Source organism: Apaloderma vittatum, unplaced genomic scaffold (assembly GCF_000703405.1).
Source record: "Apaloderma vittatum isolate BGI_N311 unplaced genomic scaffold, ASM70340v1 scaffold4155, whole genome shotgun sequence".
NCBI classification, from domain to species: domain Eukaryota; kingdom Metazoa; phylum Chordata; class Aves; order Trogoniformes; family Trogonidae; genus Apaloderma; species Apaloderma vittatum.
The window spans coordinates 14,527-26,298 of NW_009715314.1; the positions used below are offsets into that span (position 1 = coordinate 14,527).

Genomic DNA, 11,772 nt, shown 5'->3' on the forward strand with positions numbered 1-11,772 from the left:
TCGCAGCTCGGTCCCCGGGGCATCGCGCGCCAGCCGCCGCGGCAGGGTCAGGGGTTGTTTGTACTGAGAAATCCCTGGGAAAAAGAAGCTTCCCCTTTGCTGGAAGAGGAAAGGGCCACCAAGTTGGGACTGGTGAACTCTGCTGATAACGCAGCTCTCACCTTATTGCAGCAGTTATTGGTGATAGCCCTGGACGTTAGAAGCTGGTTGAAGCCCGCTGAGCTCCCGGTGTGCTCAGGAGGGAGGAAGGGCTCTGCCTGCTGTCAAGCCTTACCTGGGGCATGTGTGTCAGTGGTCACTCTCTTCAGTGCCAGGAGCTGCTGTGTGAGGTGGCAGCAGCTGCTCCCGGTCCACCTGGCCGGGGGGGCTGCACCAGGTCACCCTGGCTGGGAGAGGCAGGGCTGGGAGCTCACCCCAAATCTTCATCACCGTGTGCCACCAGAGCAGTGGGGCCAGCCAGCATCCTGCTGCAAACTCATTCTTGCGAGCACGCCCATCCATGCAGCTGGCTTCATATGTGACTAAAATCTGTCTCTTTCTCCTCCCAGAAGCCTCCAGCCCTGAAGACCCCAGCCTTGGGTTTCACACTGTGCTGAGCCTCTGCCCTCACCCTGGCAGGCCCTGCCCGCGATGGCGTTGTGTCTCAAGCAAGTCTTCAACAAAGACAAAACCTTTCGTCCCCGAAAGAAGTTTGAGCCAGGCACCCAACGCTTCGAGCTGTACAAGAAAGCCCAGGCCTCCCTCAAGTCTGGGCTGGACCTGAAAGCGGTGGTGCAGCTGCCTCCTGGAGAGAGCATCAACGACTGGATTGCTGTGCATGTGGTGGACTTCTTCAATCGCATCAACCTCATCTACGGCACCATGTCAGAGTACTGCACGGAAAAGAGCTGCCCCATCATGTCTGGTGGACTCAAGTATGAGTACAGGTGGCAGGACGATAGCAAATATAAGAAGCCAACCAAGCTGTCGGCTCCACAGTACATGTGTATGCTGATGGACTGGATCGAGATGCTCATCAACAACGAGGACATCTTCCCCACCAGGATAGGTGAGTGTGCTCTGTTTTTTCATGAGAAGGTTGGGGTTGTAACCAGTGCAGGTTCCCAAGCTGCTGGTGCACCTCATGGTTGGTATTGCTGAACTTTGAGATCCCAAGGATCATGACCTTTCCTGTTGCAGGTGTTCCTCAGTGTCTGTCTCACACCCCTTTGCTGCAAATTGAGCTTGGAATTTCTTGTCCTGCTCCTAGGGAATGTGGAAAATAATGTTCTCCTTCTCCGTGCTTCAACTTTTTCCAAGTATTCCATGCCTGTGAGGAATGAGGGCTGGTAGGTCATAATCTTCCTTGCCCTTTCTCAAGGAGCTGAGCTGCAAGGTTAGTTAGAGGTAGTCATCACATCCCTGCCTCACACTCTTCTCTCGACAAACCAACTCTATTTCTTTCTGGTTTTCTAGGCTAATGGTCCCCAGGTCTAATCCTTGTCCCACTTTGCTGCTTCACTTCTCAGCTAATTTCCATCTCTGCTAGTTCGTCTCTGCCCTGATACGATACATCACATCTTGCTATTTAGCTGAGGCATCACCTAAGCAGAGTTGCCTGACACTGGGATCTGACCTTTCTAGCTGCTGACCCCCAGGGGTATATGATCATCCCTTCCAAAGGTTTGGCCTTAGGAGCTTGCAGCAGCTGCCAAAGGCAGCACAGCCTGCAAACTAACCTCTGTGCTGCTGACCTGCAGCACTTGGCAGCTGCCAGGGCTAGTACTAGCCCTGCTACTTAGCTGCTTTCTTGTCGTCTGGGGAGATGAGTTCAAGGGTTGGAGCTGATGCGTTGGCTGCTGAGGCTGCTGGAGGCTCAGGCTGTGCCTTGGAGCAGTTGCTTTTCAAGTGGAACACAAAGCTACTTGAATGTAAAGGAAGATTGAAGGAGCTTCTCTGGGAAAAGCATGGCTTTGCAAGTCTGCTTGACCTTTTTTGTTTTCCCAAGCGGCACAGCTGACAGAGCCATACGAGGTCAGTGCAGTTAGGCTCAGGATTTTCATTAATACGTTGGGAAATATTGAAGAAAATGGTCTATGTGGGATTACTGGCAGCCACTAACTGTTGTAGCCCTATTTGGCTGTGCTGTGGAATCAAGTTGTGTGTCTTTTTTGGGAAAGTCTCTGACTTGTGGAGGCTACAAGTGTCTCTTTGCAAGCAAGAGGGGAGACAGCGTCTGCAGACAGGTTGTGCCAAACTATTCATTCCAGTCACCGGGGTGAGGTGACCCTGCCAGTGCCCTGGTGGATTTACCTATTTTCCCTCCAGCCGCAGAAGAGAGTATCCTGGTCCAATTTCATGCCTTTCAGGCGGGATTTGGGATGTGATGCTGCTTGAAAGCTGCTCTGGGGAGTCAGGGCTACAGGGCATCATAGCACTGCAGAAGGCAGGCAGCCACAGAGGGACAGCGAGCACCCTCTGCTCTCCCGTGTCTCCTTCTGAGGCACAAGAGCCAAGTACAGTCATGGTCCTGCTGGTTTTCACTCCATTTCTGGCACTTTTCCCGCTGAGGTGTAACACTTCCTGATAGGGGGAGACATGGCTCGTGCCTCTGGTTTCCACTTCTACTTGCATTTCAGCACGGGGGCAGTTCTGGGCTGGCTACAGGCAGTCGTGGGTCAAACCCACTTTTTCTCTTCCAAGGTCATTCCCAGGGTCCCTCTTCCAAGCCTCTTTGCTGCAAGGACCCTTCCATCCCCAAGTGACTTCTGTCCCCTTGCTGGCATGTCGCAGTGGTTCCAGCCTCACACATGTGAAAGGGGCTTAGCCTGAGATCACACTTTAAAACCCATGAAAGGCTGTTGTGGGAGGCTGGAGGAGGAGGGAGCTGGCGACACTTTGTCATCAGCGTGACCCTAATTAACTGCCTTTCACTGGCCTGCCTTGTGTGCTGCGTAATTGTTTGGCAGCTCTGGCATTTCGGAAGATGGAGACGTTTTGCCAGAGGGAAATGTCACATCTGCCCAAATGGACTGCTCCTCGTTGTTGTGCCAGATGGCGGGGGAGGCTGGGGATCACGCAGCAGAGGGGGAACGTGAGGCTTGGGGCCAACTGACAGGATGAACTCAGCCTCAGTCCTAAAGAGCCAGCCCCTTGGGAAAAGAGCCAGGACAAGGGGAATAAGGCACCAAGAGGACACAGGGGAGGTATGAGAGATTTTAAGGATGGGGAAGGAGTCTGTTGAGATGATGGGGGAAAATTAAATTTCATGCTTTGGAGTCACGATGAGGCTCTTCATTATTAGCAGCAGAGATGGGATTTAGCATGAAGGTTTGTTCCACTCCTGCTTGCACCAGAGAGGTTCACTGGCATGGCTGGCCGCTGTCTCAGACAGTGTTTCACGAGCTGGGTGCATCTCAGCTTTCCCTCTTTGCCACATGCAATAAAACTGTCCCAGCACAAAGATTTCCCTGGCTAAGCCCACCCGACCACAGACAAAACAGACTTTTGTTTGTTTGTTTGTTTCTGTTTTGCTTTAGGAACAGCAAATGTTCCTCAAACTTGCTAATGTTGCTTGAGGCTAAACTCAGCATCATTCTCTGTCCAAAAGGCACAAAGCCTGAAGCAGCACATGATTCAGGGGCACCCGCTGATGGTTGTCCTGACAGTTAAGGGAGAGGTATCTCGTGGGTCAGAGTGGGGAAATCCTTTGCTCTGGGGTGAGAGGCTCAGCTGGAAATGAGCAGAGATGATTCACTGGCTTGTGGCCTCACAGGGTCCTTTGGCATCACAGGGGAGACCTTGGCTGGGGTAAATCGACACTCTGCCTGTCACGGCAAGGCTTGGGGAGAGATGCTGCGTCTTTCTCATCCCCAGGGAAAAAATCTGCCTGTGGGGCTTGGTCCCATTTAAAGGTTTCATTGTATAATCCCTCCTCTGGAGTGGAAACCTGTTTGTCCGTTTGTCAAGCTGAGACAAATCCCTGCATGTGGTGAGCTATGCCAGCCTGATCGCTATAAATCTGCAGCAGCAGCAGCTTTTCCAGATGACACGTTGTCAGTCTGCAGGTGCTAGCGCTCTGTTTCCACAATTCCAAGCAGTGTAGCTGTCCTGAAAAATACATTTAAATGGAAAATAAGCATTGTTCCCATGCAGGGAGAAGAATAAATGATTCTACAGGTGTATTTTTGGCAGCTGGTAAAACTGTATCAGTAGATTTCTTTAGTGAGTGGCCGCTTGAACAGATTACCACCTGGGAAATAACTGGCTCCGTTCAGTAATTTTTCTTCTCCATGGTGCCTGGTTTTGGGGAGCTGCTGCTGGGGAGGAGGGCTGGGTGGATGGGGTTTGCAGGGCCTGCAGCAGTCTGCTGAGTCTGCACCCATCAGCCCAGCATCAGGCTGCTCGTTGCACAAGGCCAGGCGTCCCACCTCAGCACCATCACGGCTGCTGAAACCTCTCCGTTGTTAAATCAGTGCAGACGCAGGGTTTGGACCAGACCCAGCGCCGGAAACACCCTGCGCGCTGCCAAGTGTGCCTGCAGCTCTAAAGAGCATCAATCACAGGACATTTTTGGAACAATTCTTGGAAAGCTTTTCAAAACTCAAGCTCTGCCATTCGAGTGTTGTCCCGAAACAGTTATTAAAAAACAGAGAAAACTTGGTGTGAAATCATCTGATACTTTCTCCCTGTAACAACAGTAAAAATATGTTCAGAATTCAGCTAATTATTGCTATTCGCTCAGGTAGCCGTTTTTTACATGATTTGTCTTTTTTTTTCCCTGCCTGTTTTCTTCCAAAATTAACACCACACCAGCTTGCAGCTGCCATCACGCCATTAGTTTTATATGGGGCTTTGAAGACTTATTTTTAGGAAAAAAATGAATCACCGAACACCATGGTGGCCAAAATAGAATTGTGAAATAATAACAACAACAATAATTCATCATGTAGCTCATTGAATTACAGCTTTTGCAGAGGAAAAAAATGCAATTGCCAAGAAGCAAAGTAGCTTCCCAGTACTGATTCATCACAAAAAAATTAAATTGGCTGGTGCACGAGGGTTAGGGACAGGAGGAGTCCAAGAGCCATTTGCAGTCCTTTACCATGAGCGCAGGCACTTTGTTACCTTTCATTTTCATTTCCTTTTACATGTAGTCCCACGTGGTTTTTTTACGTTTTGAAGCAATCAGCACAGAGTGGGGAAAGCAGATTTCTTGGAGCATTCAGTCACATCTAGGGGTTTTCAAGCTGAAATATCCAAAATAAACTGAAGGTGCTAATTCATTTCAGGGCTGCGAGTCACACACTGCTTGCCCGCGCCCTGGCTGCACTGCAGCGTGTGGAATTGTACCTGTGCTGATGGCTTTTGTACCACAGCTTATGACTCTGCTTGTGGCTTTTGCCCTGGCTTGGAGCATGGGTTAAGGTTCTCCCTTTTCTGCCATGGGTCTGACTGCTCTGCTCCATTCCTCCTGGGATTTGGCTGCATTCTCACCCTGGGACAGCTTTTGGGTCTGTGTGCAGCGTTTGGGTAGTGCGCGCCCATGGGTGGAGGGAGAGGAGCTGACCTCGCATAGAAATCTTTTTCTGGCCATCTGAGAAAGCTCACGTTGCATTTTATGGTCCCTTCCTCATCACTCATCATGAAAGAAGAGACAGATTATGGGTTTGCTGCTGCTTTCTCCAAGGTTGCTGGATGATGAGACACCAATGAATTAAATATAAAGGTAATTTCAATGCCTTTAAATCAGCCCAGGTGGGTTTTGTGGTATTCTGATGTCCCTTGGGATAGCTGGGAACAGCATTGCTAGGTTAACAGTTGGACTCAATAATCTTGAAGGTCTTTTCGAGCGTAAATGATTCTGTGATCAGTGGGATGCAGTGGGATGGAGCTGCTGGGTCCGTGTATGTGTGTAGGGTTGGGGAGGGTGAAGCAAGCCCAGGCAGCTTCACCCTGCCAGGGTAGCTTGTCAAAACTTGTGGCTCCACCTTGACTTTGCCCTGGCCTGCCATACTTCTGCTAACAGGTCATCTCCGCCATGTAGAATCGGTCCCACCAGCCTCATTCCTCTTGTCTCACCAAGCTGCTGCTGCTGCTGGTTTGTGCCACCACGCACCACCTCCGAGATGAAGTCCCCCAAGCAAGGGCCACCACTGCCCCACTCCCAAGTGCCGCTTAACAGCGCATTGAGCGCTAACAGGGTCTCTCTGCCGCCGGCTGTAATGCTGATCTGTCTGGTCCAGCCTGGCAGGGAGGTGGAAGCCATAAGGGGAGCAGCCTGCCACCCTCTGTCCTTGGGGAACGGGTTCCATTGCTCTCTGCTTGCTCGTGAACCCTTCTGGCAGCCAGGGCAGATCTGACATGAACATATAGGGGGACCTGGCTCCTTGGTTTAAAGCTAAACATCTGCAAGACCGGATGAGTGCGTGGCCAGTGCCGAGATCCCTGACCCAGGGCTTTCCCCTTGCTGGGACGTGCTGGCTGCAACGCGTGCCTGACTGCAGGGAGGAGGCACAGCCTGCTCTCACTGTGTCCCCTCGTGTGCTGGAGAAGATGTCACACTTGTTGTCTACTGGACATCCGCTGCAGCAGCTGCGACCCAGGGCAAGTTGTATTTCTGCTGCTCTCCCCGGGTTGGACAGATGCAGCCTTTCCTGGACAGCCCTTTCCGTTCAGCTCTGGGTGAGGGGATGGGGAATTTTTCCAGCCCCTCGCCAGTGTGGCCAGTGCCCTCTGGAGCTGCTGTGGATTGCTTTCTGAGTCACTGGAGATTAGCAGCAAGGCACGACTGCTGCTGGCAGAGGCAACCTGCTTATCAGCTATCCACCCTGCTTCCTTCCCGTGGGGGAGTGCTTTGATCAGCTGGCACAGGTCCATGTGCCAGATGCAGGGTCCAGTCGAGCATCTGTAGATTTTTTGGGGGATCCTGGCACAGGAGATGCAGGTGTGGCTGCAGCATGGGGAGAAGAAGCAGGACTTGATGGCCTAGGGCTGTGCCCTGTGCTGCTGGGGCTGCTGGTGCCTCCCTGGGCATGTGTGTGAAAGGGGTGACATGGGAAAAAGAGCCAGAGCTGGACCCCCGTGATCCCTGAACACAAAGGACCCACAAAGTGGGTCGTGGTGTCAGCACATGGTAGAGTGAGGTGTGACCTGGAGAAGTCCATGAGTGACAGCCACCACTACAGCCTGGCCATATTTGGAGGGGGTGGCCACACGCTGACACCTTGTGATGGACACAGAGAAGAGCAGCCCAGCTTCACCTGGGAGCTGATGCTGGGTTCATGTGAAAGCACAGGGGTGGCGTAGTCCAGAAAGATACTTGTAGGTCCTGGCAACTTGATGCTATCTTTCCAGGCATCACTAGGTATAGGGTAGCTCAGCAGCTTCCACAGTTGCCAACAGCCACAAGATTTATAATAGATGACCTTTAAAGGACCCAAACTATTCTGTGATTCTGTGATTTATGCTACATCTCTGTTCTATGATGTGAGAGCTGCTTTTAGAGAACCCAGGATGTAACTGGAGGTGTCTACCTTCTAAGTCTCTCAGCTACCAGCATGTCCATAAAGACTTGCCAGTAACTGATTTACAGGACGCGACAGTTCCTGGCTAACATCAGGACAAATGTGGCGGAAGGCCGCTTGTCACCGTCTGCCAGCTCTGGAGGTGGCTCATCTAACAGCAGTATCTGGACCTTAGATGCTGGGTCTAATGCTGGGGGGCTGAGATGCTTTTGATCTGCTGTTCGTGGCCTTCCAGTATCTCAAGGGGCTACAAGAAAGCTGATGAGGGGCTTTTTAGGATGTCAGATAGTGATAGGACCAGGGGGAATGGATTAAAGCTAGAGATGGATCTGTTTAGATTGGACGTTGGGAAGAAGTTCTTCCCCATGAGAGTGGTGAGACCCTGGCACAGGTTGCCCAGAGAGGAGGTGGAAGCCCCATCCCTGGAAGTTTTTAAGGCCAGGCTGGATGGGGCTCTGAGCAGCCTGATCTAGTGGGGATGTCCCTGCCCATGGCGGGGGAGTTGGAACTAGATCTTTAAGGTCCCTTCCAACCCTGACAATTCTATGATTCTGTGTTCACTGTCTGATCTTATTTCTTTCTCAGCTCAGGACTGGGTTGAGGTTTGCTGCTTTCTTTCATTATCACTGTTTGCAGTTTGGCAATGAACTCCCAGTGGCTGATCAGGTCTGATTTCATCCTCGGTCCTTGCTTTGACCAGAGGAAGCACTGGGCAAGTGGGATGGGTGACAAACTGGGGGCAACAAATTGATTGCTGTCTGCCTGCTGGCATCTTGCTGAGTTCCTGGCAGCAACTGCTCGCCTCTGGTCCCAGGGAAACAGCCTGTTCAGAACAGTGTGTATTCCTCAGCCGGGGCCCAGCAATCAGAAATTACTTGCTGCGATGAATTTTTCTTTATTAAAGAACATGTTTCTTTACTGGTTCTTCAAAGCTGGTCTGCAGGGGCCACCCTAACGGCGTGTATGAGTCCACAACTGGGTGATTGTGGCTTCCATTTGCTCAGCAAATTCTCTGTCAGTGCAAAAAGCTCAAATGAAGCTGTTGATAAAGCACTATGTCCCTCCTGTCAGCCAGAAAACCCAGAGGTCTCTCTCTGATCCCTGCCCTTATCAGACTAGAAGGCAAGGAGAGCTCCACATTCAAGATCACAGGGCAGAAGCAGATCCTCAGTACCACCTCTGAGCTGCTGGCACGGGGAGAGCCTGCTTGTGCTTTGCCAGATGCAAACACCTTTCCCAGAAAATCCTAACAGGATCTGTTAGAGCTGGCAGCAAAACGGGTCCCATCGAGGTCCCTGCTGGGGGAGCAGCCCTGGGGGTGCAGCATGCTCGGGATTACACAGAGCAGCAGCCGAGAACCAGTCTCAGAACCAGCTCTTGGCCATGAACCAGTCTCAGAACCATCTCTCTGCGCTGGCATGATGCTGATCCGAGAGACGTGTCCTCCTGCAAGTGGTGGCTGGGATACCCACCCGTTCTGCCCTGCCCACCACACCCACGCTGTGCACGGAGCAAAGTGAGGCTGGACTGGGCTGAGGGTGACTCTATTTTAGACCAAAGACTGTTTTCTGTTGTGATACAGAACCCAGCCATCAGAAACACAGGCTCCACGCGTGATGTTGGAGGGATGGATCCTCTGCATTTGCCACCCGCGGAGGAGAGGGGCATGGCACTGCTGCTGGGAAACAAAACTGCCAGAAGCCTTTGGGAAAAATAGTTTAATTGCCTAGTGAAGCTGATGGGAAAGATTCAAAGATAAAATTACCATTTTTAATTTTTTCTTTAGCTAAGAGATTTGCTGATGCTTTCCACAGCGCAAAATATGTGAGTTGGCTGTGGCTGAGTGGAGATTATTTGGAAGGATTTTTAAGAGGTTATGTGCTTCGTTAATAAGGAGCTCAGGGAGGAGGCTGGTGCCACCGTGGGAAGGGAGGTTTTTATTTTGTTCTTTGCAAATTTGCATTGAATTCCTCAGGGGAAAGGAAGAAGCTTCAGGAAAACAAATTCCAGTTGTTTCATTTTGCTCCTCCCCAAAAATATGTTTGGAGTTTCAAAGCCATGTTTCCTTTAGATAATTACCCCAAACTTGCTGACATTGAGCGTATCGCACCTCTGGGGTTTTCACTGTGATAGCAGTGCATTTAGACGAGGATGGAAACATAAAGTACTAAATTGTGTCTGCCTGTGGAGCAAGGCTAAAAGCACAGAGCATTGTGTGGTGGGTCCCATTCTTGAACAACCTGGAACGACATGTCAGGAGGGAGCATCATATGAAATTTCAACCTAAGCATCATGAAGATGGGTGGTTTTCTTCCTGTTTTAGTGAGAAGTTTGTCTGAAACAAGTATCAGGAAAAGAGGCAGAAACCCCACCTGTTTCAGTTGATGCATCAAAAGTGATGTTTGAGGGTGTGTGGAGGAAGAAAAACAGTATGAACCAGGCCTTTGATTCAGAGGACCAGGGAAGGTATCTTTTCTGCTGGGAGGAGGTTTAGTTTTGTTCGTGAGCCAGGGTAAATGCAATTACACTTACGCTGAGCTTGCACAGACTTGTAGGAGGAAGGCAGGGAGAGAAGGCAGAAGGATCCTGTGCCAGATTGCTCTGGATAGAGCCAGATGTGGTCTTCTCCATTGGATAAGAAATTTTCTTTCCTAGGGCAACTCCCCAACTCCTCAGATCCCACCCGTGTGAAATTGCTAGTCGGGCAATGAAGAAGTATGTGGGGAGAGCTCAATGGCACATTGCCCCAGTGTAGGTGTTATTCTTGACATGCGACAAGAGAGTCCTTCCCTTGGTCATCATCCATAACTGCCTGTTAAGTGTGACAGCGACATTTACAAGCTAGCCATTTCTTTTTTGAAATGGTCAAACGGCTTCTAACTTGCTTCTGCTTTGCAGGTGTGCCCTTCCCCAAGCAGTTCCAGCAAGTTTGCACCAAGATCCTCACCCGCCTCTTCCGTGTCTTTGTCCATGTATACATCCACCACTTTGACAGCATCATCAACATGGGTGCTGAGGCCCACGTCAACACCTGCTACAAGCACTTTTACTACTTCATCAGGGAGTTCAGCCTCGTTGACCATCGGGAGCTGGAGCCTTTGGTAAGGATGGCCCAGGGACGGGGAGGTGGAGGGGCTGAGAGTGGCATGGACTGAACTCAGCACTGGTAGGTTCTGGTGGGGGTGGCCTCCGAGCAGTGCAAGTCACCCTGTCTGGACTCTTTCAGCCACTCTACCTCAGAAGCACACACGTTTTCTGTCCCGTAGCAGTGCTTTGCAAGAGAACCTCCCAGCACCACTGAGAAAACACTTTACCCTTTGAAAACCCTTCTTAAACTTTGCCTCTGCTGCCATGCCTGAGAATTGCTCTTCAGTATTCTCAGGACCACTGTAACAGAACATTGCACATCAAAAGTGTTTTCAGACCGTTGTGTCCGTATGGCTTTCAGGGGTCAGATGTGAGCCCAAGTCTCCTCTCCACAGTCTTGATTTTCCCACTAGCAGACTAAGGTCCCTTCTTGAGATCCTAGCGTGAATTACAATGAGGCTGCAGGAGAGCAAACCCCGACAGGACATGCACCTCCAGACAACAGCTGTAGAGGCCAAGATGGAGAGGCCTTGCTGGATCTCCAAGTTTCTCTGCAGCCTCCCTTGGGAAGCAATTAGCCAAGCAGACAGTGAGAGTCCTTGAAATCAGCAGGACAGGTGGGAAGCAGAAGCCAGACAGCCCGGGCACATAAGCTAGAAAATGCACAATTAGTTTTATAAAAAAAGCAAGTGTGTCCTGGGCAAGGTTGAGTGTGGTCTGACCTAGGCAGGACACATTGCAATGGGGAGAAGAATTGTTAGAGAATCCAATTGTTAGAATTGTTAGAGAATCCAGTTGTTAGAATGCTGTGATATGGGCTAGGTTGCAGGAAAAAGCTGTACCCAGCAGCAGAAAGCCAGGGGCAACCAAGAAGATCTCATCCCAGTGAGAAAGAGCTAAGAAACGTCCCAGCAAGAGCTGCCTGTTTAGGAGTACCTGGTGGTGGTGGGCAGGACGCCCCTGTCTCAAAGTGCTAAGTGCTTTACACCTTCTCTGTTTTCATTTGTCAGATTGACTGGTAGTCAATTTACTACCTGTCTGCTCTGATCATGATTTAGGGGGATGGAGAGATGATTTTCTAATCAGGGGAGACTTGAATCACAACAGCCTCTGCATTAATTATTTTGTAGAATTTGATTGTGACCTATATTATCACAGTGGCCCTCAGCTCCAGAAAATG

General features: G+C 50.6%; 1 protein-coding gene across 1 annotated transcript; it reads left to right on the forward strand.

The window, feature by feature from the left end:
- Positions 1-630: 630 nt before the first annotated feature.
- On the forward strand, positions 631-10,606 carry MOB3C (MOB kinase activator 3C; the record flags this gene model as incomplete). The annotated part of the gene is made up of 2 exons (XM_009869073.1): positions 631-1,048; positions 10,404-10,606. Coding segments are annotated over exons 1-2 (621 nt in total), but the record flags the coding sequence as incomplete, so codon positions are not given.
- Positions 10,607-11,772: the final 1,166 nt, after the last annotated feature.